General features: G+C 42.9%; 2 protein-coding genes across 2 annotated transcripts in view; one reads left to right on the forward strand and one right to left on the reverse strand.

The window, feature by feature from the left end:
* Window positions 1-1,489, forward strand: part of TMEM86A (transmembrane protein 86A) — a 31,102-nt gene extending 29,613 nt beyond the window's left edge. The window contains exon 4 of the transcript XR_012995867.1: window positions 1,372-1,489. The gene's annotated coding sequence lies outside the window, so the exon portion shown is untranslated. The remainder of the gene's footprint in view (window positions 1-1,371) is intronic.
* IGSF22 (immunoglobulin superfamily member 22) lies at window positions 839-26,425 on the reverse strand. The gene is given in 28 exon segments (XM_076343508.1): window positions 839-882; window positions 5,460-5,717; window positions 7,815-8,108; window positions 9,009-9,109; window positions 9,111-9,184; window positions 10,171-10,249; window positions 10,694-10,832; window positions 11,742-11,833; window positions 11,835-12,027; window positions 13,924-13,943; window positions 13,945-14,048; window positions 15,082-15,284; window positions 16,246-16,411; window positions 16,413-16,508; window positions 16,510-16,547; window positions 16,779-17,057; window positions 18,271-18,412; window positions 19,040-19,140; window positions 19,143-19,163; window positions 20,518-20,575; window positions 21,002-21,228; window positions 21,563-21,811; window positions 23,011-23,136; window positions 23,281-23,352; window positions 23,355-23,387; window positions 24,467-24,535; window positions 25,244-25,372; window positions 26,395-26,425. Coding segments are annotated over 28 exon segments (3,438 nt in total).
* Window positions 26,426-27,526: the final 1,101 nt, after the last annotated feature.

Here is a 27,526-nt window from a genome sequence, read left to right on the forward strand (position 1 = left end):
TGTACCACCAGTCCTAGGGCCCAGAACAAAAGTTGATCTAGAAATACAGCTCTAAACCATCACCATGTTCTCAACTAGTATAAAAATGTCACTGTTCGCTGATTTCAAATCTGGACCACAGCTAGAAACTAGTTAGTTCTGGTAGCACTAGCTGCTGTACAAACACAAATGAAGGCAAGGAATTACACACCAAGGAACGTGAGCTGTGTACATGTGAAATGGACCATAATTTTGAAGCAGCTGCAGTAAAATCTTATCTTAATATGAACTCAGAAGCAAACACAATGCAAATTTTTATGGTTTCTTTAAAATGGTTGATGGGTTTTAGTTTTCTTAGTTTGGAGGAAATTTTCTTAATGTTATTTTATTTTTGCTCTTATTGTAAAGAATAAAAATATACAACTCTAGCTAGACTACAAGTGAAAAAAGGTGGCCAGTTGGCGGGAATGCCAAAACTTCTGTGGCTTGTATTGTTTCTGTGGTGACATTACGCTGCTGTAGGATAAGCTACTGGAGTGGTGTGACGGCTCAACGGTGAGGCTGAAGCACAAGGCCAGTCTCATATAAGAGGGATGCAGGGGCTGAGCCACCGAGACTGTAGTGGGAACACGAATGGGCCAATTTGGATCAGTCAAAAGACAGAGAGAGCATCAGGAAAGAAAAGAAACCTTTTCCTGACACATAAAAAGGAAGAAACCAAAGCCAGCCCATTGGGCGACGGTGCTGAATCAGTACAAACACACGTATCTAGACCTTGCTTGTGCAGGCTCCTGCTGGGCCAGGCCTTGCTCCCAATTCACCTGGGGAGGCTTGCTACAAGCCTACAGTGCTGGCAGGGTCAGGCCAGCAGAACCTGACACTTTGTTAAATAAACTCCAAAAACTAGAAGACAAAACAAAACAAAACAAAAACCGAGGAAAAAGCAAATGCTATTGGGTAAGCGGTAGTTCTGCCTGGCTGAGGCTGCAGACTGGCCGATCTGTCCTCAACACTAATCCCCACGTCTTGTACCCATGCGAGCCTCTCGCTCCAGCCCCTCTCCCACGCATTCCAGGCGGAGTGCACTGAAAGATGTGATGGAAGCAGCTGCTCTCCCCCGGGGAGTCAAGCATTTTGCCACGTCTGAAAGTCTCTAGCACTTACTTCCTTTACCGTGATTGTAAAGGTCACCACATGCAGTACAGCCACTTGATCTGGGATCTTTTCTTAACACATTTTTATGCTGATTTTACTATTTTAATTCTTTGTTTGGAATGTATTTTTTTTTTCTCATTTCTTCTGTATGTAACAGCAATTAAAAATATTAATTTACTGGGTATTTTTACTGTGCAGATACAATGTCTCCTTGCTCATTTTCTGTTTCTGTGACAGTTTCAGCATGGAGTATGTAGCCAGCTGAACCTCCGTGGCAGGCATTTTTTGCCACTGTTACGCCCGTCAGTTGTGTGGCTCTGCCCTGGAGCTACCCAGCGCCCCACTGAAGCCGACTAACACTGTCACAGCCGGCTGCAGTATTCCTGTCTGGGGAACCCTGAAACACAGCCACGTGCACCCCACAGAGCACATCCAGCACAACACCGCGACGATGGCACCTGGCTTGTGTTACAACACGTCCCGGGTGCCTTGGGATGCGGAACCCTGAAGCACGCTCGCCCCTTGCTGCTACAGCCAGTCCCACATACAATGGCCATTTGTCCACACTTCCAGGGAGAAGGCAGCTTGCTGCAAAGGATTGCTCTGGGAAGGCTGCTCGCTGCCCAGAAATCCTAGACAAATGGCCAAGTCTCTCTTCCCCCCGGCCCCAGCAAAATTTCCAGGAGGAAAAAGTAGGGTAGTATCGACATTTTTCTCTGGTTGGTCAGCTGTTTGATGCAGTGGCACAGATACTTGGTTTCATTAATCCTGAAGCAGGCCATCTGTCACCAGTGGAACAGGTTTCAAGGATTTATAGCATAGAAACACAGAGTGTGTAACTGCTCCCAGTCCATTAAATGGATCTGCTCACAGGCTTAACAGAGACTCCTTCATACTCCCCTTCTGAAGTGGAGTGGTTCCTGATGTGAGAATGGATCAGTACCAGGCAGAAATACTACCAAATTCTTTTCAAAGCAGCCTAAAGGGGTTAATGGCAGACAAAAGTGGGTGCTTCTTTCCTCTTTCTTTAATTTGGTCTTTTACAATTCCTTTCAAAAACTTAGAGGCCTGCTGGGAGGAGCATCCTGATTCCTCACACCTACTTCCTAGCTCCAGATGGAAGAAAGGTGGCAAAATATTCTCATACTGAGTGTGTGTCTGTGGTTGGCCACTGCTCTGCTTTTATTCCACAACTGGCTCCTGGAAGAATTCACTCTAATTAGAAGAACCAGCCCTAATGTAGATATATGCATATTTATCTATCTGTCAATCTGTTGATCCTTCAATGGTTCAGATATTCTGTAATTCCTTATCTAGTCTTGGCCACCAGCAGTGCAGGTCCTGGACCCTTCTGGATCTCAAGTTTTACATTCTATGGCCAGCTCTTTCACGAAGTGACTCCCTCATTTGCAAAGCTGCAGGCTGTATTTACTTTCTTGGTATTACAAGGATTTAAGTGCTTCAGATTTATGACTTATGTACATATGTACTTATGTACATATGACTTATGTATATAAACATATGTATATGTTTATATACAATCTGACATAATGAAGCCTAGATCATCATGAAGGTCTGGCTGGGCTATCTGGGGACATGGAGACAGAACCCAAGTCTCATCTTGAACTCAGAAGCAGGATTCTCATTGACCAGTGCGGAAGCAAAATGACAGAAGAGAGAACTGCAATCTTTGGCTCCTTTTATTACCATTAAAATACATTAGGATTTGTGTTCCCTGCAACCTGCCACCTCCCAGCCTAAGGAAAATAATATTCATCTCTTCTGAGCTACAACAGCAGGAAAGATGCTACTGTGTGTCATAGAGGTGGAACAATGCCCTATTTGTTTTTGCAAATATTAAGAAAAAGGCTAAAACTGAAAACATGGCTAAGCAGCAGAATGCAAGTGTCCTTCCTTAAAGAAGAGACACAGAAGAGCATACATTAAGAGAAGTGGAGACACGTATTTGAGAATAATCTGAGAGGTTTAGCTCCCATGGAATCAGCATAGAAATCAGCAACCGAGACTCCTGCACAGCTATTCGAATCAGCAGATTTGCTCATCCCTTAGATCACTCCTTACTCCTTTTCCTTTCCCTTAGGACAGCCTGTCACCAGGTAAAGACCATTGAAAGTCTCTCAAAAAAGTCCTTAAAGAAAGCCTTCCAAGTTCTGGTCTGAAGGAGCTCCCGGCCTAACAAAGAGTGCTTTCACATGAGTTATGATGTCCTCCAGCCTACAGCACCTGACTCCAGGCAGTAACTACCTCTCTTCCAGAACTAAAATCAGCAAGAATATAGTTCCTGAGATCTAAAATAAACCTGCAGTTAAGCTCAATTTGAAGTGAATTCCTTATCGCCTGAAGTCAGTTTTACAGTCTCTTATTCTGACTCCTGCTTTCCCACCTCACTCAGCTGCAAATACCCCTAGCAGCAGAGAGACCCTCCCAGAAGACTGCCCAGGTCAAGGCAAGGAAGAGCCTGAGGAGGCCTCAGAAATAGGCTCCCATTAAGGAATCTGAATATAAATTAGCACCTCACCTACACAGTGCTTTTGCAAGCCTTGTTCCTTAGCCAGCTCTGCTTGTAAACAGGCTGCTTTGAACAACTTTGAAGAGGTACGTTCCTATTGTAACAGTCCTCATCTCAACAAGCTCTGTGTGGGAAGTCAGAAGGTAAGTCAGTCCTACCCAGCCATCAGCTCTCTGAGGGGATAGAAAGCTGTTCTTGTACCCCTCAGGCCTGCCTGCCCTCCCCAAACCTAGGTGAGCGGCGCTGCCAGGGCTCCTCTTGTGTCAGCCTAGCTGGCAGTGATGCCAGGCCAGGGAAAGCTCCCACTGATTTTAGGGACTAGGAAACTGTCCTCCAGCTGTGGCTTGAAACTGTGGCTTCAGAGGGGAGTGTATCAGGGAGTGCGTGAAGTGGGAGCCCCAATAACACCAGGAATTCTTAAAAAATGGTAAAGAACTGCTTTCAGTCTTTTAGGTAGGCAGTGGCTGGCTTCAGTGAAAGAAGTGTTGCATGTATTCTACACAGAAAGACAGATGAGTTTGCTTGAAAATCAGAGCAGCAAACCCAGCGTACACATCCTTTCCCTCCACGGACCCACACTGGGCTACTTGCCCAGCAATGATCACAGACAAAAATAACCTTAAAAAATCTTTCCAAATATAGTCCCTCATTATTGGTGCTGTATCAGTTTCATTTCAAGCTGTGCCTGGCAGTGTCTCTCTCATGTTCCCTTTAAGAAAACACCAACAGGTCCTGAGGCACCAGGGCCTTTCTCTAGAAAGGGAGAATGGGGGAAACATACTTCAGTGTTATGACAGACAAAAGGATGGAGAGTCCTTGCCCTCAAATGTTTAACCTTGAAGGATCCCTAGTTAATCAATCATAAGCAGGGTGAGCTTACCAGGGGCTGATGAAACTCACAGGACACAGCCGTTTCAAGGCACTGCTGTACATATTGTAAGACCACTCTGCAAGCTTTATGGTTGACATGGGGACATGGGGAAACCATGTGTGGGTCATGGGTTCCTGTTAGTAAAACCTCACCCCATGTACCTGAAGTGTTCAGTCTCATAGGACCAACTTGAGCCAGCTGGAACCAAGCTGTGTGTTACAACCTGATTTAAAACTTCCATGGGTGCTTCCAGCATGGAAAAAAACAGAAGTGAGAGGGGAATATGGAATGTCTGATTTTCTTCCTTTTTGTGTCTTGGAAATTTTTACTAGCTTTCATACAATGTTGGCAAAATCCTGCCATTTCACAAAGGAAGAGAACAGATTTACCCAGTGCAGCGTCTGTGGTATCTGCAAAAAAAGCACAAAACTGCTGTCAGAATGCATCAGTTGACTGCTTGGAGGTGTTCAGCATGCCACGGGTGCAGGGCAAGCCTGGTTAGGGACTGAGAAATGGCCATATTTGCTTTTGAGCCATCTATGGAATTCATGAGACCTGCTAGCCAAATTATGCCATTTCAAGGGACCCAATACTGCCTTCAAGCAACTGAAGACAAATCTCAGTGACTTCAGAGGAAGACAAAGTCAGAGTTAGGCTGTTTCTGGATATGAAGGTAAGTTCTTACAGTGTGGCCCTTGCAGCTCCAGCTGCAGTACCTACAGACTGAGCAATCTCTTCCTCTGTGGACAAGGATGAGAGCCAAACTGGCCCAGAGAAGTGTGATCCACCGTGCCAGTCCCAGTAAGTGCACTCGCCCTGGAAAATAGCAGGGTGTAAACTATACTCAGAAACATGAAATCTATGGTTACTCAACCTGGAGGGAATCACCCCCAACAAATCACAGTGGCTGCAAATCTGACTTACCACCGATGATCCGCTTGCAGCTGCAAGTTGTAGGCATCATAAGCAGACAGATGTTACTTGTTGAGTTGAACCACAACTTAGACTTGGATGCGATGCTAGTATTGCCCTTGTACAGGGTCACTGTTGGGTGGGGGTTGCTGATGAAAGCACAGCTCATGGCGCAGTCGTTGCCATGACTCGTGCTGTGGTTCTTCAGTAGGGCAATGAAACAGGAAGCACAGTCCTTCCTGGGATACTCCATCTTGAAGTCAAAACACTCTGCTGAGGACAGCGTCACTATGGGATGCTTCACACTGCACTGTCTGTTGCACATGCGCACATGCAAACACAGAGCCAGCACCATCAAGACAGTCTTCTGCACGAGTACAAATCCAAAAAGCTTGGGTATGACATTTCATGACCTGGGCCTTCTTTCCCACCAGGGAAAACTCAGGGAGGAGGAAGAATGAACAATAGACCGCATTACTCTCAGCATCTGACCAGCATACCTATCTCAACATACAAACAAATACAAACTGAAAAGCAAGAGAGGAAGGAATCAGAAATCTCATTCTCCCATTAATCTGCTATGCAACTGTAAGCAAGCAATTAATTACTTTGTTTCTTGGTCTGTAAATAAGGTGTCAGGTTTTTGTTCCATGGGGATATATTGATGCCTTCTCTCACTAATGCCATTAAATTGTAAAGTGCTTTTGGATATTTGGCTCCCAAGGCACTTTAGAAATGCATGATTAAATTACACCCAATTATAAACCAAAGCAGGTGATCTTGTAAAGGAAGGGATATTGCTCTGCTGGTGTTGCTCCCAGGCATTAATAGTCTACAGAATGCTCTGGGGGAATCAAGGGGAATGCATGTGCAATTTAATTTCCAGTGTCCACTGCAAATTTTCCATTTTCAGCCTGTATTTAAACACAGTTCTTGAAGTCTTTATTATCTCCTTTTGCATTGGCATGGGGTCCCATCAGGTAAATCCCCTGGATCCTAAATGTAGCACTGTATGGCAAAATTCTCTTATGAGACCTCATTCTCAGAAAACAGCTTATCTCCTCCTTATCCTTCAGAGCTTTTCTACCATCTCTCAGGTTTGTGCAAATAAACCTTGTGACTTGCCATTTATAACGAAGAATAGGAAATCAGTTCACATCCGCTTGTGTCCTGCTGTCAGACAGGCAGGCTGTTATCAAAGGAATGTTCAAGGGAATGCACTGCAAGGCACAACCAACCTAGCTTTCCTCCTTTTACTACTCTTCTGTACTCGCCTACATACACAGAAGTTACTGAAGTTGTTTCAGACTCTGTAAAATCCATGCCTAGGGTACTGCCATACAAGAACATGACTACAGCCACACAACTGGAAGTGCTCTTTCTCAGCTGCACATGTAGCTGAAGTAACATACCTATGGTCTAGTTAGGTCGATCAAGGAAGGCTGATTATTAAATACAAATACACAATTTGATACCTGATTACTCATTTTAGTGTACTACTTATTCTGTTATTTTAAGGTATTGCCCATTACTCTTAATGGAATTAGAAGACTTGTAGCAGCATGTGGATAGGCTTCTGAAGAAATATATGCATAGTCTGGTAATATATTAATATATAGTTTGTTTTATATTACTATATTGTTTATTACAACAGGCATAGGCCAAGCAAAAAAATTTGGCTTGGATCTCACTATTCAGAGTAACTGCATTCTGCTTTGCCCCAGACTAGGGAAGAAGGATCACTTACCATTTTGATTTGATGAGCTGGGGCATGTTCAGTTTTGTTTGGGAGTACTGCTAACGAGACATCCTTATTACTGATTAGGCCTGAACAGGGAGAGACTGAACAAAGGAGAAGGTGTTTATCTGATGGGATGACCTCTGAGTTTTAATGTGCTTTTAGAGACTTCTTACAGCTTCTGGCCCCAAAAGACTGTCACACAGTCTCCTATGTGTGACAGGTTTGTTTGCTTTTCATTTAGGAAACAAATCCCAGTCAGACTGGAAATATGCTACAATATGTAACACCAATCTTCTGTTATGTTAAAACATGATAATATCACCCTCCCTGCACAGGGATGGCCCCTACTGTCTTGATTTTTAATTTAAACAGCATCTGTATGAACTGCTATGTAATGTGCTACACATACATGTAGTAAAAGGAAGCCTGGTCCTGAAGAGGTTGCTAACAAATGGATGGGATAGGACATGAGGAATTCTTGTGTCTATTCCCCAGGTGGGGACCTGAGGTGCAGAATAGGTTAGTGATATATCCAAGGCTACCAGAGGGAGCCTGAGCTTAGTCCACAGTCTTGTGTACAAGAGCACCCATCTTCCTCCAGTGTTGTCATGAATTTTTATGCTTACCTCTGTCTTTGGACATGTACCACTGCTCCTGTGAATCCAGAGGGTCAGTGTCCCCAGTTTCATTGCAGACAATGACTCAGAAAAAGTATTTCCTCCCTGGGAGCAGGCCTGTGACAGTGTGCTTATTGCTGTAGACGTTCTCTGCGGCTGTGAACCACGCGGCGGCACTGACATCACATTTCAGGACACCATAATCAGTCTGCTAGCTGTCTTCCACACCTGAGCTATGATTTAGGGTCACAGTGTTTGGGACTTCTTCAACCAGCTGCAGATTAGTGGGTGGTCAGGGGAAATCTAAAAATTAATGAGCACATTTAAGTATTGGTTTCTTCTGTTTGGGACCCTCCCTCTGTCCTTTTCTGGGGCAAAAATTTTTCACTTCAGCTCCTCCCTTCCAAAGTCCCTGTGTGTCTAGGAAAGTACTTCTTTCCTTGATTTCTTCTACCCTGAGCAACCTGAGGACCAATTTGCCCTGTGCGTGTAATTCTCTTCTGATGTAAAAATAAGGCTGTTTTTGTTAGTTTTAAAAAGCACTCTCTGAAGAGATGACAAGTACAAAATACACTGCAAAGGTCCCTAACCCCTAGCAGATCATTATAGTAATAGGAGTCTCTCTAAAGAGCAAGCCAGCCTGCCTCCCCTTGGCTGTCACAGACACACTTGCAATGGAAATGATGTCACCAGACTGCTGAGGGGACAGACACTGTTGTGTTACTGCTGTTATGGGGATTTGCCTGATCAAATAATGGCATGAAAAACAAGGCAGCATTTGGGGATGTCTGGAGCAATAACTGCTTCACCCTTTCCCTCCACAATGGACAGAGTGAGCAAAGCCCCAGCAGTACCTTCCTTATCCCTCAGCTATGAACCATGCTGCTCCTCTGCTTGGCTCAGCTAACTGGCTGAGCTAGCGGGAAGGTGGGACTTGGGAAACACAGTGATAAGAGGTAGGACAATCCTTTCTGACCGGGGAGTCTTTCTCCCCTTGAGTGGAAACACTTTGGATGCTCCTGTGGCATTTTTTGGATAAGGGGTGTGTATGATTGGGATCGTTTGGATTTTTTTCAAGAAAAACCCCAACCTTCCCAACTCTAGTATTGATGCAGCAATTGTGTGAAATTTCCATCAGCAGAGGAATACCTCCTGTCAATACCCAGAGGTGACTGAGATGCTCAAGTTTGCTCTATACTGTACCTGTAACTTGCTTTTGAATGTTGTAAAGGACTTCTCTGTAACTATTCTTGAGGATAGTCTGGTGCAGGTCAGAAACAAATTGCTTGGTGCTGTGAATAAGGACTGGGAATGGTTCTTGTCCTCCCTCTTGTTGATATGATTTCTTTTTGCCACATCACTGGTGGTGGTGGGGAGCCCTGGCCAAGACAAATGTGCAGCTATAATGTTCTGACTTGGATGGCAACAGAAACAAACCACGTCTTTGAGCACAAAAGGGACATCTGTGTCTACAGGAGCCACTTGTACATGATCAGCCTGATAGAAAAAAGTTTCAAGGACAACAATCCTAGACATTTCTTCAAGATGTAAAGGCAATGGCAGGCTTTGTCCCCAGCAAAGTGCATAGAGCTGGCTTGGCTTGGGAGGTGCCACATAAGCCTTATGCTACAGTTCATTAGTTTGATCATCTTGAAAACTGAGGAAAAACAGCTGGTGTGATACAGATAAACTTGTACAATTTAGCCCGAGAAACACATTCTTACACTGGGGCTGATTCTGCAAGGTACTGTAGAGCCTCAGCTCGTGCAGTAGTCTAGGCTTAAAAAAAAGGAAAGCACAGAAATTGCCCTTAGCCTCTACAGAAATGAGCTCAACATCCATGTCAATAGAAATTGTACCTCAGAAAGGACAGTTTTGGGACCTCAACCGTTGTCTTTACAACCCGATCGCTCCCCTAGGTCACTCAAGGTTTAATCAAGAATGATTTCACTTCAGTTAGCATGAACTGTAGTTGAACGCTCGAAAAATTCTCTTGTGATGAATCAGAGAGCTTCCCCAATGTTTTATGGTTTGCTGAACACTGTTGCTCCAACTGCAGAGGGCTGGATTGTGCAGCTGACAAACTTGCATGCCCCAAAGTCCCTCTACCCTTACCACCACAGGGAGGCTTATAAAAAGACTAGCCATAAAAATAGTGAGCAGTTATGCAGGACTTCATGAACCTAAAGCACTGCATGAGTTTTCTCCAACAGTCAGCTTCTTTTAAACCAAAGTGACAGCTCAGGTGATAAAGGCCAAAGGACAACTACAGCCTCCATAGCCCTGCAGCTGTATTTCACCAGATGCCCAAGAAAACTCTAGTTGCAGGATTCCTCCTTTGACAGGACACAACACAGAATCTCACAGGGAAAGATGTATGAATGCTTGGTGCTGTCCCAGCACAAACCACCATGTGGCTCTTCAGCCTCACAGTCAGGTCAAACCTATGGGGGGGACAAAAGAAAAACAGAGAGAGATAAATTAAAAAATTAAAAGAGTGAGAGATTGCACAGAAAAGTGAAGCCATTCTTCAGTCTGTTGAGTCACGCCTGGAGACTGGAAGAAACCTTCAAACTGTTTCAGCAGAAGGCAGTTAGTGTAAGGATTGCAATGTTGCCAGCTCTTTTCCTAATACCTGTACCACCAGAAGAGAAACATTAATGCCTCAGAAATCAACAGCTTAGTGATGAGCACCTATTCAGCACAATTTCAGGTGAGGCAGGTGGAACAGGAACATTTAAAAATAGTTAATGTAAAAAGTGAATGAGAACAAAGAAAAAGAAGAGGCAGCTTTAATGCCTCATCAGATGATTTTACTGTCCACCTTCTGCCACAAGCAATTTTGTATAATGTCTGTTTCTTATAGGACTTCTCATAGTCTTCAGTACAGTACTGCATGTTGCCATTCCACACCAGAGGAGTTTGTCTGGAGCCTGCAGTTTCTGGGATTTTTTGGTGTTTCTCTATTTGGAGATGTGGTAACAAAGCCATGCTGCACAGATGGGTTGTGTAGTTCCAAAGTGGAGACTGAGAAGAGAAACAACCATTTTTTGTATCGGTCACCTGGATGTTGCCTTCTGAGACTTCCTCAGTCAAGCCTGAATGTCCTTCTACTCTATAGGAATCAGTGCTATAAACCATGACTCATGAATCATGCATCTTTTCTTGCCGGCGTTACTGCTACTGAGGGCAGTCAGCACTATGCCTTGTTACCTGGGAGTATCTTAGACATAAAAATTCTGAATTTCCTAATTATTAAGCAATCATAAGTCCTAAACAATAAAGATTTAAATACTTTGCTACCTCAAATGGTAAGCTCTCTAGGGATTTCATGGCAGGTCATGATACCTTCATTCTCAAGATATAATTAGTGTCTTTGAAGCATGACCTCTGATAATATTATTTCAACTTTAGCATGCTGGCACCTGACTGTTCATCCCATTCAAACTGAGTGCCTGAAAGAATTATAATCCTGTCTCAGTACCACCGTATTTACAACAAATGGGCATTTCAAAGATGATGGTTTATTTGCTGTAGTACCTACCCTAACCCATATTCAGACTACAGTATCCATGACAAGAATCAGAGAATCTTCCAACAGTGACCTCTGTAAATACGTGAGATGTGACGTGAGAGGTCAGATGGTGGAAGAAACAACTGCCATTATACCTGACATACTCATTCAGGGCACAGCTCAGCAAGACGGAGGGCAGAATGATTTTAATTTGGCTCAAGGACTGCACAGCTTGTGCTGCTCTCCATCTCCTCTCAGCAGCTCTGAAAACTCAGCAAAAAGAAGCAGAGCTGTGATGCTAAATGTTCTTTTGTGCAAGATGAATTTAATAACCCTTTACAAAATGAGGTATATGTTAAAACCAAAAGAAAGTAACAGCTGATAGATGGGAGTTCCAGCTGGATGGATACTGCAGATCTTACCTGAAAGTGGCATTGCTAGAATTCCTTCCTGTAACTCCACTGCTTCTCCCATACCAGCTTCATTCACAGCTCGGGTTCAGAAGTAGTATTTGTCTCCCCTGCAAGCCTCCCACAGTGTAAGTGGTACTACAGATAGGGATCTTGGTGCATTTCGTCCATTTCTTGGTGTCCTCAGCTCACGTCTCTAGTATGTATCCTGACAGCACATCTCCCTGGTCTGGCTCCTGCCAGGCTAAGGAAATGCTGGAGTTGGAAAAATCCACCACCTTCAGCAGTCCTGGAGGCTCTGTGACAGTAGGAGAGCTGTGACACACTACTGTACCCGCAGACCTGCGCTTGCACATGTGAATACAGAGCTGTTCCTATTTCAAGATGCCAAACCTGCAAGGTTTTAGGGTAAAAGGAGCCTTAATAAACACAGAGCAAATTCTGTCCAACAAAACAATGCAGTTTCTAACATGGCACATACATGTAGACCCTGTTCCAAGGTTGGCCATTTAAGAAAAATCCTCACAACTTTTGACACGGGACCATCTGAATTCAGCTTGGAAAGGGCACCTTCTGTGAGCGCTGACGACCACTCATTCTCCACATGTGTTTGGGAGAGGTGTCTAGCATTAAAGGTTTCCTGCTGTCTCTTCCTAGCTGGCGGGTGAGCTCTGCAGTACATTTCCTATAACCTGTCTTGTATGCCTTTGAGTGCCTTGTGTCTCTTCTTGTTTAATAAATCCCTCTTACAGTCCTTTGTAAAGTGGTCAGGTGCTATCTGGACTGCTTGGATTAGTGAATTTGCTTACTGGCTTGCAAGATCCTGTTAATGTTCTTCAAGTTTATTTGCCAAAGATTACAGTACCCTAACTAATAGTAATTTTTGAAAATACAGATCTTGCTTTTTCCTCTTTAGTCCACCTTGCAGCAGTCTAGTTAGATCTCCATAATATGTAAGAAGAGCAAAAGATGGAATATTAAAAAAATCTGTATGTTTTTAATCAAATGAATAGGGAGTCGTGTATGTTCTGCTCTGAAAGTCTCAGCTAAAATGCAACGACCCTCCCCCCACCCCCAAACCAAAAAAAGTCAACCGGTGCAGCATGCCATGACAGACTTGATGCTAATGGCTTTTATACAGAACACTCGTATGAGCACACAGGGTCATGAGGAATATGGTGCATATGGACAGTACATATTCTCCTAGGCCTAATGTGAAATAATGCAAGTCTTCAAATAGGAGAAGAATCATAGCTTCAGGCTTTAAATTGGTTTTGTGTCGTCTTCTGATGTAAAGGAACCTGAATGCTTTCCCATCTGAGTAACTATTTAACCTCAAGGCTCTCATCTACTACATAGAATTCTTTCATTTTTTAGCTATACCGGCTTCCACACTTGGCCAGGTTTTTTTCTAAATTATGTGCAGCTACTAAGGCCCACTCCTGTATCTATTACAAGATTCCATCAATAGTTTAAGCTATTTATTGATGGCCTCTGACAGCCTTTTGTTGTTAAAATGCTTTAGTTATATGGTCATACAGAGTAAGAATTCTTTATAATTGGCACAAAATAAAATCTGGCCATTTCAGCATTTCTGAGGCTACTGTAATTCTTTGGAGTTTGCCTGTGATTTTGATCAGTCTAGAATTAGGCACAGATTCTTTACTACTAAAAATCCAATATTAAAATAAAAGAAAGTAAGCAACTTTCATGAATTCCGCAAGAGTTTTCTCTTCTTTTAAAAGGGTTGATGGGGGACTGACGAAAGGAGCACAGTAACATGTATAAGAAATGATTTTCTTTGTCATACATTAGGGCCTTTGGCAACCCTTATGTAAACATTAAGTACTAAAGGTATCTACACCTCAGAGCACTTTTATCATGTCGATCTCTGCTGCTTGCATATACTCAATTCCTCCCAGGTGGGAATCTCTTACTGTGTCCTTATCTTAATAGTTACACATTTTAAGTGAATAATATCACACTTTCAGGCACTTATAATATAATTACGTTTATAGTCAACAGTATTAAGGCCTTCCTTAATCTTTAGTTAAGCTGTAAACACAATGCAGTCCATTACGTTGAGCCAGGCTGGAACTGCCACATACCCTCAGACTTCAGTCATAAATGCATAGATCTGCTCATCGCATACATGTTTAGGAAAACCAGACATGAAACAGTGAAAGAAACATGCTGATGGGATCCTTTGCAATGAGAAGTTGAGGGCATACTGAGAAGTCCAGGGCCTGCACGGTTCACAGCTATCACACGGAACTCATTCTGTATCCTCCAGAAAACGGTCCACTTTGAATCTGGTACCTAGAGACAGACATGTTGCAATTACACAACTCTCTAATCACTCATAAAAGTGTTCCCAAGTGGTCACTATTTTTTTTTTTATTGCTTTTGGACTGAGATAAACCAAGAAGAAATTTCAGCTCACAGACTGCTGGAGAACAATATAAATTTGAGGGTTCAGGGAGCCCCTTAACTAGGTCTAACCTTTACTTCTCCAGTGGTCTGCTCCATTTTCATATCTCTCTCCCTAAGGAGGAGATGGAATTTTGATGCATATAATAAGAGGAAAAATGCATAATTTGCTTTCCACTAGATTATGGTCTATAGCCTGGTATAATCATACATGCTGGGGAAAAACACGTTCGTGTCTTGCTCCACTGACTTCAGTGAGATTTCCCATGATGTAAAGAACTCAATAGAGTGGCCAAGCCTTCCACAATCTAGCCTTCAAGCAAGGTTAAACCTCCATTCAATTTTGACAAAAAACCTCAGGAATTGAGTAATTTGCCTTAAAAAGTGTTTCCATTATTTACCATAAGTAATGTTGGTGCCTTAAGGAGGATATTTTTGGATAGTGTGATTGATTGTAACTTAATTAATATGAAAGTCCAACATTTTGAATGAGACAGAGGAAAGAATCCAAGAAAGAACTAAAACATTAACAGAAAAGGAAAAGCAAAAGTCTCGCTAGTCAGATGCTGCTGCTGATAGGAACACTCCCATGTGTTACACAAGCTGTGCTAAGCATGGATCATATGGTTGCTATCTGATGGATACAACAAAATCGGTCACTTGTTTAATTCAGTTCTGGTCTAAGTCAGGTAAAAGCAGCCAAATTTAGGTAGGAAGAAATGTAAAATATAGATGCTTGAAATCAGGCACCCAAGTCCATAGGTGTGACTTTCAGAGGTGCTGAGTGTTCTGCCCTCTCATTGTTGCTCATGCGTATCAAGCCATTTCTATTTGAGGGCTGAAAATCTCACTTTGAACAGCATATGTCGAAATGTGTATCTTGCTAGATGTCATGGTGAAATTTTGCTTGATTAATCAATACTCTGCTTTGCATCCAAAGCTTATCTAACTTTGGGACTGGCTCCTTGGTGATTGGGACGCAAAGATTGCTGCCCTTCTTCCTTTTTTCTATGGGGTAACCTTGCACTGGGGAGCCTCCATCCTGGACTGGGGCGTTCCAGGTGATGGTGACAGCTTCTTTCCTGACATCTACAACTTGAGGCTGACACACCTGTCTCAGAGGCTCTACACAGAAGAAAATAAAATTAGCACAGTACAATCAGAATTCATTGACTCCAAATTGTGTGTATGTTATGTGTGTGTATATAAATATATATGTATGTATGTATAGCAAGAAGTCAAGGAGGGTAACTGGTATGTTTAGGTTTATTCATGGCCACAACCTTTTTCTAAAGACTCTTTCTTTGCCATCTAATTCCCTTTGTCATTTCAAATGCTGAAACATTTCAATTCTTGCACTTCTGAAAATGAGCTCTTTCTGTGATGCATTACAGAGCAGCTCAGAAACGCCTTCCCTAATCCATAGGAAGTCTGGACAAAAATGCAAAATTTTAGATGAAAAATTATATATATTACTTCAGGTTGGTAATTTTCTTTCTGAAATGTTTCAACAGGCCAGATTTGCTGTTTGCACTGTGATACACCCTGGTCTTGGGCAAAGAGAACTGCAAATCCCCTTTCACTAGGGTTTCCAGTCCATAAAGGAAAAACAGGAACAAGAGGTACCTGAACTGTAACTCCCAGAAGATAGTTCAGCAGTGTTTTCTAACCAAATTAGTTTTTGGCTGACATATTTTTTTTTTTTGGCCGCAAAACAAAATGTTTTTAAGCATTCCCTTTTAAATTATCTTCTCTCCTCCCCCACAGTATTTTCCAGAGAAAGCCACTTTTCATTTCTGCCGTATCCCACTAAACTTACGTAACTGACACTAGAACAGTGTGTTAGTCAGCACTCCCTTGTGGCCAGCCCATGTCGAGGGGTTTCTGAGTCCACAAACATTTGCAGTGAAAGGACCTGGGTATTTGATCCTGGTTATTAGCCTAAGCACAAAGCAGCTTCTAAGCTCTGTCCTTGGAATTTGTCCCCTGAAGCACAGGGGACAGTGTTCTTTTGGGGACTGGCAAGGAGGGAGAGGACAAAAATGATGGCAAGCGGGACTGTGAAACCACATTAAAACCAGCTGGCTAACAGGTTCTCCAGCAAAAATTTCTTCTGTTTCCAGGGGCTCGATGAAGCCCTCAGAGTTGATGGCATGTATTCTGAATTAGTAGGCTTTTCCTTCCTCCACCTTCTCCATAGCAAATGTGGTGTAGTTGCTCTCCACCACCACTACTTTGATCCACGATTTTTTCTCCAGCCACCCTCCTCTTGATGACAAAGTGAGTCACCTGCTTTCCTCCATTGCCTTTGGGTGCTTTCCATCTCATTTTACATTTTCCCCATGTGTAAGAGGAACTCTGCTTTCCCCTGTGGGGGTTTTAGTTTGTCTGCAGTGTGAGCAGCTGACCAGAGTGACATGGAGGGCTGTTATTTAGAGGGTCATATCCTGTCACGGTGTAAATCAGTGTAGATTACAGCAAAACTAAACTGTCTTGAATTTGATAACTCAGAATCTGCGCCACTGCAAGATTTTTAAAAAGAAAGTCTGAATTACAGTGTCTGTAACCCAACATATCTACCTGATTGTCCTGCTATAAAATGATTAATTTAGGACCTACTAACAAAGTTGAGGTAAGGATTGTCAGAAGCCGAGCCACAGTAATTTTTCAGATTCAGCATGTCTTCTCTCACACAGATTTTGATTGTAACGCAGTCACTGGCTTTCTCCATCACCACTTTCTCTTCCTCTGTCACCTCAATGCCATCTTTGAACCATGTGACTTTGGCCACTGGCTTTGCCTTGAAAGGCACCTTGATGCTTGTTGTATGCTTAGTCTTCACAGTAACGCTGTGTGCAGCAACAAGCTCGAGGACAGATTCTTCAATAACAGGAGAATCTGGAAAGAACAGAAGACATCTGAAAGCTGCAGCTGCAAATATAGCTTGACATCTTTCCTGTGTCTGCGAGTTCCCAGAAAAGGTGGTCCAAAGCTGGGCCCTTCATACACTCCTTCATGTTTTTAATATAAGAATCCTGTATTTTGTGAAAGTCTTCGGGGACACTCATAATCTTCAGCGTGTTTTGATTCAGTTAATTTAGTTCTGTTTCTTGTACAGGGAGCCGGCTGACCTCCTTTAGTTGTTCAGCTCAGCAGAAAAAGAGGGACCTCTGGGAAATAGCAAGCCCCAAAGCTCCTCGCTTCCCTAGGGCCTGGAGATTTGATTCCAAGCAGTTTCTAAGTTTTGCAAGGCACAAGAAGAAGCCCTTTGTGCTGTTCTTCCCTAAGGCCACGCTGGGATATCTATGATCATGATAAAGATAGTAGAATCAAAGTTAGGTACTGCTTTAAAGAAAACGCTCCCTCATTTCTTAGAGTAATATGGAAAAATGATAAGGATGTCCTGCACACAATAAAGAAAAATAACCAGGTTCCTAAACATATGTGGTGTTTTGCCTTTTATTTTTGTCACACAATGTGTATGTTTCAAAATGACAATCTTCTGCTGAAAGTCATAAAAAGGCATTAAAAATATTTTCGAATGCAGGAAAATCAGCCCTCCCTATACCAAAGCTTTGCTGTGGATGGGTTTTTACTGCAACACAGGTATGATAAATATTCGGTGCTGCAGCCACAGCATCCTTACTGCTGCGTTTGTCCTGCTGTTCGTGCAGCGGTATCTATCCGCCTTGCCTTGATTCAGCGGACAGAAAGAGACTTATTTCCATGCTGCAGACGAGTCTGAAAGTCCATCTGGCGCCATCTGGCTGCCAAGAGCTGAGTAATATGCATATTTATGTACTTCTATATATAATTTCAGAAAAGGTGTTTTTCTTGTTGCTCATGACAACAATGTTTGAAGTAAAGGCTCAGGCCAAAATTCTTGATTTATAAACACAGATACCTGTGCTTAGTCACTTAAAATCAAGCATTACGACTGTTCAATTTTCTCCCCTCGGGGAACAAAGCAGCAGAAAGAAGAGGTTTTGCTCATGCACATAGATAAGCCTGTAAAATGGTACAGGCCCAGATAAGGAGACCTGGTGAAGCACTGATTCTGCAAGTGTTTGTGTACACCTGGTAAAGAGCAGTAAAGAGATGGGGTGGCTACCTCTAGTGGCAACTGTTGCTCCACTCTCTCCCCCTTTGGCTCTGAACGTGTACCTCCTTTCATGCTCCTCTCCCATTCTGTCAATGATGAGTTTGTGGATGGCTCCCTGCTTCACTACACAGATCCTTTTCATGTCCGTAATCTGACAAGAAGATTGAGGCAGGAAACAACTCACATTGCAACAAACACCATCTCCAACCTTGTCCCTGAATCCTCTGATCAGTTTCCTGCTCTAAGATGACTAAGCGGTCAGGATTTCCAGCTCCTGCTCCAGTAAAACGCTCTGTGATCTATGGACAAAACGAATTCAGTGTTATGTGGACAGAGTGATCTGTGCATCTGCATAGAGGAGCCACATGGCATGTAAGGAAGGGTGTGCATTAACATGCGAAGGATACATTTACTGATTACTGTGAAAATCAGAGGCTGGGAGAGGGAGAAGGGTGGGTGGTGAGAAGCCAACCTTGTGGGAAAGAATGCGAGTCTACAGGCTGAGAAAATGGGTTAGCAAATGTGAAAGCATCTTTACAGGAGACTGGGAAAGAAAATTTTGAAAAAGCCAAGATTCAAAGCCAAAACTTAGTAAAACTGAGGCTGTAGTAGACTGGGAAAGATTAGATCCATTCTTGTCTTATCTGTCCATCTGTTTGTCCTTAGTCAAAAGCCCTTTATCAAAACCAGGCCAAGTCCCACAGTAGCTATTTAGAGAAAACTTCCCACTAGAGTTTTGCAGCCTTTCATTACACTGACAATACCATGGGCATTTTACCTATTTGCCATCATTAAGCCGTATTCCTTCCACCTTCGTGTCGTTCAGGACAACACAATGCTCGGCAGGATCCCCAGTTAGAGCATGAACGTCACACACATACTCTTCATGGTTGCAAATGTCTCTGGAAGAAATCCCGGTGGAAGCATGTGAACAGAAAAACCATGCAGAATGATTGTTGACTGAGCACTTCAAACACCAAGGAGGTATTTAATGGCAGGGAGACCTCATAACAAAATAGACAGGCCCTCAGGATGAAAGTGGTTTAGTGAATTGGACATCATGGGAAGAAAGGGGGATGGAGAAACACTGTTCCTAAGTAGTTTTTGCCCTTCTTTATGGGTGTTCACTGGAGGGAATGTAGCTATAGGAACCCAAAAGCTGAAGCAGAACACAGCCTCTTGGCACTGCTCCAGACCCTCATCTGGTCCAGAGGAGATGTCAAACCAGCTGAACACTTCCTCTACTGCCTACATAGTATTTGTATCTGAACCTGAACTCTGCGTGGTGAAAGATGAATCTGTAACTAAGGCAGCAGCCTGCAATTCCATTGTGCATAGGAGTCAGAGCCAGCTCAGCCACGGCTTTCCAGGTTACCTGTGCCACAGAAGTGGTTTCTGTCCCAGAGGAGTGGTCAGAAACGGCCCCTGCCCCACACTGTCCCTTCAGGCCATTCTGGCCATGGCCCACAGAGGGCACTCGCATACCAGGCCTGGTACCCATCCTCCAGGAGCCAGGGCTTCCTTGCCCACCGCCAGCCACACTCAACCCTGGCCACAGACTCCTCGCCAGGCTGCACGCCTGGAAAGCCCAGGGCTGGGGATGCCATTGGGAAACTGCTCCCTTCTGGCCTGTTTTGGGAAAACAAAATGAGAAATACACGGCCAAAATGCAACTAATGGAGTGACCTCCACTCAAGTCCATGCACCAGGACAGGGTTTGTGGGGCATCACCTGACACAGGAAACGCAGGACTATTAGGAAGAGACCGGCCTCACAGAGACATCTGTCAGGGATGGGCACTAGGGTAGATCAATCTTCCATGTGAGAAAATCTGGTTGACCTCACAGCTGAGCTTCTTTTGGCCCCTGAAGTTTCCTTCATGCCATCCTACCAACTGAATATTCAGTTGTTCCTGAACCTGTGAAGGATACACTAATATCATTTTATCCTCCTTCCAAGCAGTTCATTTTAAAATGGTCTTAAAATGCTGCACTTTTCATGGAAGGCACCTGGGCATAGTTCAAAGCTGGTCCACATCTAACAGAAGTAGTCTCAAATACTAACAGCTACTAAAATCCACATCCTAACTTTGAAATTCTTCTCCAGCCTATGCTGAGAGCATGAAGCTAAGATTTCCAACTTTTTTTCCTGCTCTTAACAGCCTTGTGTCTTTCTATAAAGATCATAGACTTAAGTTTACAGCATCAATAACGCTACTGCAAAATTAATTCACAAAACAAATGTGATATTATTTACCAGCCTCATGTTGTGCTGCTGGTCCTCGGCAGGCTGCAGTCAAATGTCCCGCGGGTCGCTTTAAAGAATCACAGTAAGAATTCATTAGGACAACCTGATTAAAATAAAAAACACGGTACACTTTACTAGGCTGGTTTGTGACACGTGCAAGGACTTAAATGGAAGATTTACTGCTTTATGCTTCTACTGCTTTATACAGCAAAGGGAAGTCCTTAATTATTATCTGCATGCTACCAAGAGGGGGCACAGACTAACGGCTTATTCCATGTTAAACAATAAATAGACTGCAGAGCAGTGTTATCTCACATTAGTTTCCTAGCTGTTATAGCAAAGCAGCACTGCTCCTCTGCAGAGGTCACTGAAGAACAGTGTAGAGACCACTATTCCTCCTCCTCTTCCTCTCTTGAGCCATTCACACTTACCTTCCACAGTTACACTGGCACAGCTGTACTGCTCATTAGGGTCACTGTCTTGCGTAGCCTACGATGGCTGTGCAATCTCCTGAGTCACTCAGCTCAGCAGCATTAATGATAAGCACTGCTCTCTTTCCTTCATGCTTCATGATGTACTGAGGAGACCTCTCAATCACTCATCCATTCTACATCCCTTTCAGGGTGACATCTTCAGAAGTCAGCACACATTCCAGGCAGGCTTTTCCCTTCTTTTTCACTTGGGTGTTCTTGAGATTGCTGACGAACTGAACTGGAACCCCTGGGAAAGGGGAAGGGGTTGGCAAGAAAAAATGGCACATACCAGCAAGCACCTTATAAATAAAAACAGGTGGCTTTGCCTTTGCAGGATATAACATGGGCTCCTGCACAGGAGAGATTCCAGGCTTGGGACTTTACTTCCAGTGTGGAAATGAGGTCTTGATGCTCCTCTGCTTGCCTGTCCACAGACTAGATTTATGAGACTGCGGCTTCCATTTTTTTCAGCCCAAGCTCTGGGGCTTTGTGTTTTAGCTTCATGGATTTTGCAGCTCAAACCCTGCTATCTTGCGTTTGATCCACCCACTGCCCAAAGATGATTACTTTGCAATACTTACGATCAATGAAGAGTGGAGTGTTCTGCACTAGATCTCCAGTCTCAACATTGAGTTCTTTCAAGTCACTAGACAGAACACCCTTAATTTTCATAGTGTGGGCCAATCCATCATCAGACGTGATGATTTCATACTTATCACCCCACTTCAACCCTTTCCCATTGAACTTCTAGGTGAAGTTTTGCACTTTCTTTGGCAGGCAGATTTCAAACACTGCTGTCTGTCTTTCAGGCACTTTCAGTGGTTTCAGTTCTGTCAGGAGTTAGGGGCTCACATGTTAAAATACCAAAAAGACAAATATTCATTCTGTTATGCTTAGTTCCCGATCTCAGTTTTCCTACACTAAATAGATAGACTTCAGTGAAGTCATTTTGATTTCTTTCTTGAGTGGTAGCAGAAAGATCAATTCATTCCTTCAACTTCAGTGGAAATTAAGCTAACTACAGTTCATAATGTTCAGTAAAAGTTGCATGTAATCCTACAAAGCTGATTAACAACAGACACACTACTTTTCTGTTCAGTTCTTCTGTCTTAGCTCTGCTTTTTTTTCTCTCCTTTACTGTAGTTCATTGTAAAGTAAATGGCTTCAGGCAACTGCAGATGACATCTAAAAGCATACCTGGAACCATCTGGCAAGCTGAAGGAGGACTGACATCTTCCTGCATTATCTGTCAAGAGTGCTGCAGTGCCTGGCACAGGATTACTATTTGGCTTAAGTAAGGTAATCTACCACACTACCAAATAGCCTGTGCCCAAGCCCTGCTAAGGGCTTTATCAAAAAGATAAGTATTATACTTAAAGAATGGTACTTATGGCAAAGCTTATCTTTAAGAGATGGTCCTACTGTGATAAAAGGTAAGGCAGGTGGGCAGCATTACTTTTACTTAGCATTGATTTAAAGCAAGTTTGCTGTATATAATGTGGTTGGTTTTCTTTCAAACAGCAGGCACACATTTGGCTGGTTGTAGGAAGCATATGCAGATGAAAATATCATTGTCATTATGTCCAGGCCCATCCACTCACTCCCAGGCCCTGTAACATTGTTTGAGCAAAGTTCACTTCCACTAAAAGGACAGTGCCAAGGTGCATTTTGTCATTCCCATCTTTTCCACTAAAACAGGTCCAAATTCAGTAGTGACTCACACTCCTGCCACACTGACGTCAGTGGAGAATTTGGCTTATTATATGTAATAACTAGGCTTCAAACTGAAATCTGCTCTCATGAAAGGTGTTTTCACATGGGCACTCTGGTAATTGTGGGTTGGTTTATGACTTGTACAATGTTAGATTTCTGTTTGAGCTTAAAAAGACCAGTGAATCATGAAAGTTGCAAAGACATATAAGAAAACCAAGTAGGTCACAGTTTGGCCTACCAATTTTGACCCTCGAATTTTTGTCTGCAGATGTTGACATTGTACACAGAACCTCATGTATCCAAGAGCAAAGGTTACCTATCACTGTCAGCATAACAGAGAGTTTGTCAGCCACAAGAAGACTGTAGGTGCCTAGGTCTTTCCCATTCACATTGGTGATGCACAGGATATATTGCATACCCATATGCTTCATATCATTATTTTCTCAGGGAATACAGGGAACACGAAGGCTCTTCCTCATAATAAGCACAATGCTTGCACCTTTGAAAACACGTTCTTTTTGTACTCTCCATTTTGTCTAACTTAAAAATTCTTCCAAGCCGAGTTGTTAGTAACTGGTCTAGTCACTAGTCAAGGCAGACCTCTCGAGCTTAACTTTAGTCATGATCAAGGATACTGTGTAGATGGCATCGGTGTGGTATTGGACACTACACACTTGTAGTTATCTGTATCATCTCAGGAGAAGCATTCAGATTGGAAAGAAAAAAAACAGAGAAAGCAATAAGCAAAAGCTCCACATAGGTTGGGGTGGTGAGAGGCAGATATGGCAAATGTACTAGTGAATTCCTCTTTTTATTTGAGTTTAAATCAGTATTTTTTTAATCATTAACAGAATTGACCTGTTGAAAATCCAGAATCTCTGAGGGCAGAAATTTTGAGGCCAAATTCAATGCTCCCTCCTCCCTAAAGACCCCTCACAGTCTTCCCAAAGCCCCAGAAACAAAGTCTTCCCACTGACAGTGATGTGTTTTGGATCAGATCCATTCTTCACCTAAGGCAGCAAAATGAAGCCACATTTCTTCTCAGAGACATCCTTTTATTCTGGTGCTCTGCACTGAAAGTGAGTATCACCCCTGAACTGCGTAAGCAATACAGAGACCAGAGGAGGGTGGATGGAAGCTGTTGGACTTAGACCCTGGAGTACTGTAGGAAAAGAAAGAGAGTTTGACTTGCCATGGCTGGCAGACTTGTAAACAAAGGACTGCCTGAGAGAAGAGGTAAATTAGAGTGAACTAAGAATTAAGGAGAGAGGAGAGAAAGGGACAGAGCAAGGAAAGTAAGGAAAAGAACAGAAGAAGGGCAGAACTTTTGCAGCCATGGGACATTACAAATTAAACAGGGCTGAACTTGGACATACGTCTTGAATATTATGAATTATTAAGATTTAGCGTTGGTTTTGCCTGAACGGCACACAAGAGGCATTAGGGCCTCACTATGCTAAACACAAAACCAAGTAACAAAAATAACGGTTCCTGCTCTGATGCTCTTTTTCTGTTGATTGGAAACACTACCCTATAAGCACACAACAGTATTTGAAAGTAGCAGTATTGCAGTAGGCCGACTGCAAAACGGGACTTTTTTATTGCTGCTGAGGAACACTATAGTGCTTAAGCTTTTCTTTTTTACAGTTTTTCACTGTGGAAATAAAAAAAAGAATGAGCTAATGGCAAGAAAAAAAGGTGTGTTACCTTAGCACATACTTCTTAAAAATACCGTCAAAAACATTCTGGATCCTTCTTCTGTTGGTACCCACTCTTTCTTTTCCATGTTGCATTAGGCTTTGGTTTACTTTTAACTTTAGCTCAGAATATTGCTTTGTCTCCTAAAATTCAAAAAGAAACATTGGAATTAATGAATGAATGAGTGAAATGGAACAGGGGTCTGTTACCTACTTTCTCTGTTTGGGTTTATTTTAAATGCATGGTTTCTTTTCCTGTCTGCTTTATGGACGAGATTAGATTAACCTTACTTTACTTTACTTAATGTACTTATTACAACTTTACATCCATCACAGCTACCACCCTGGGAATGAAATTTGTTCATTAGCAGTGCTCTGCACATTGACAGGAATGATTTGTGATTTTTTTGTGATATATAATAAGGACTCATATGATTTTTCTGTCACTTTAGACAGTCACAGATCTGTCACATGGGAGAAATTATACATGATGGAAAGGCTTATTTACTTATGCATTAAAGGTCACATTCTTCCAGCCCCAGCCAAATCATTCGATCATGAGTTCTGCATAAACAAGAACGGCTGTATTTAAATCGGTATGGAGAGGTTTCCAGCAGCTTTCCCGCTGATTTTGACTGATCCACGACAAATCTCTAAAAATAGTGAGGATGGGCATAGGTAACTGCAGTTTGCACCTGTTTTTGTTTACCACTCTTCCAGCTGTAGAAGATGACAGACCATATTTACTTGCATGAGGTGGGTGAATATACCTAAGAACACCTGAAAATGCAGTCAGTTGTTGGCATGTACTAGGTAAAGAACTGTCTTTCACCAGAAATTGTTTTTACTCACCTTCGGGTGTTGCCAGCGGACAAGGTTTTTCCATAAATTCAGGAATGCTTTCTCCAGCAAGGATCTCCAAGGAGCATATCACCATGTTAAAAGACTCCAATAAGGCAGAAGACTTCCTAGAAACAACTTCTTCGGTTGGGCAAAAAATACATTAATCAAGCAGAACAGAGAGGTAGTATATGAAGGATTTATTTACCGGGCATGGGAAAGGGTGGATACAGCAAGAAGCCCTGAAACATAAAGTTACACAGAGAATTGCCCCAGTCAGTTAAAACTCTTGGGAAAGGAAGGTTTGTGCAGCAGAAAGAGTGCTAGCTGTCCGTAGGAGACTGCTGATCAATTCCTTGCTTCCTTCCAGTCTTTCTGTGGGATTTTGGGCAAGTAATTTGCTCTTTCTGTACCTGTCTTGTCATCTACACAATGGGAAAATTGGGCTGCCTTGCTGCACAGGGGTGCTGCAAGGTGCTTTGATGTTAGATGTCATTCAAGAAAGGTATCAAAACTGGATGTATCAAAAGGCCCATTAGGACTTATTCTATTCTGCACAAGCTGTACTAAGCTCCTGAGTGCTGCTCATGCCCTGTGTTTAGACAAATCCTCCTCCTTTAAACTGTTCATTTCAGGAGGCTCCAAAGAGCTGCTTTTTTCTATCAGAATGAACCCATTTAATTTGTTTTTATAAGAACTAGTTCTTCAGTTCAGGTAAAACTGTATTTTTTTTCCAGCCAGACTGACCAGTAAAGAGCTGGCCCTGAATACTTATTTCTAACAGCTCCGTGCAAACACCTCACTGGAACTGAGATATTTTTCTGTGGTTAATAGCAAAAGGTCTCAGTTTTACACCAGGAAAATCAACAGAATCTCTACTACCAGCTTGGATTATTCCGGCTTATTCATTTAGACTATTTCACTGCACTTTTCCCTAATCAAGGACCTCCCCAGCTCTCCTAAGTATATCACATACAGTGGGACATGTGAATGCTACAAGGGCCTGTGCGCACCCTACTTTCAGTGGATGTGGCTGGGGACCGTGTCATTGTCCTCACTGCAGTGTCAAGACAGAACGAGTAAGGAGGTTGCTTTAAGCCAAGATAATCAAAGCAAGACAAAATGTTTCTAATCAAAGGCAATGGCTGATGCAGGGGCAATACCTATAGTCTTGCAATAGCAGGTGGACCACATGCTGGCTTTTGAGAAGAACAAAAATACTCACTTCCCCCTCAGCAGAAGGCAAACCCCACCGCACAGATGCAGCCCACCTTTTGTCAGCTTGGTGTGCATCACATAGAGAGGCCATATGACCATACTACAGGAAAAAATTCTGTCACCATATAGCCTGTTTCCAGTGGGGACTCTGCTGCCTACAGCTATGCCAAGACTTGGTCCCAGTATGGAAGGCAGTTTGGGGAAAAGAGACTATTCGATTCTAGTCTTTGAGGGATGAGTACTAGTCATCTAGAAATTGTAGCTCCCTAGTTTTAAAAAGTGTTCCCTGGCAAGACAGATACAGTAAGGAATGGTAGTCTCTGACGCAGTTGTGTGCTGCTGAAGGATCTTGGGGCAGAAGGAAATCAACCCAAAACACAAGTCTTTCCAAGATTTGGGGGCACAATGATAAAGCTGTAATTATGCACTGCAACCTAGAAGATACAGTCCACAGGGAAGACAATGTTAAGACCATATGACCTTGAGACTTTGCTTTGTTGCCAGCAGAAATTATAGCTATGCCAAAAGTGCTCTGTTTTGGGCATCCTCCCAAGGAGATCCTTTTCCTTATCAGAATATATATACCATGGTCTCCTTGCTTAGCTGGCCTTTGTCTCCAGCCTGCCTGTACAAGAGTCAAATGTTCTCTGACTCCTTATGCACAGAAGACAAGTGAAGAGTCTCTATCCTAGACTATGTATGTCCATATACCATCTAAAATTATACAGGGATATCATGCATCTCTACACCCTGTTATGTCTTTTCACTTCTGCTCAGAAATTTTCTGAGAGAGACACAATTTTTAAAGTCTTTCCTACAAACCAAGAAGCCAAGAGAAAATCACTCTTGCTTTTGCGTGGTCTACCCAAAGGTATTCTCCCCACCCTTACCACCCTCTCTCACTGTTCTGTTCTCACCCTTTCACTCTTGCATACCAATGGTCGTTGGTGACAGCAATGATTGGGGCTGGTTAGGAAGAGACGAGATGTTATTCTATAATCCCAAAAGCCCTAGAAAAGAGCGTATTTTGCCCTCATTCATTATGGGGCAAATCCACATCAGTAGCACCAAGTGCTA

Source organism: Aptenodytes patagonicus, chromosome 7 (genome assembly GCF_965638725.1).
Source record: "Aptenodytes patagonicus chromosome 7, bAptPat1.pri.cur, whole genome shotgun sequence".
In the NCBI taxonomy this organism is placed as follows: Eukaryota; Metazoa; Chordata; class Aves; order Sphenisciformes; family Spheniscidae; genus Aptenodytes; species Aptenodytes patagonicus.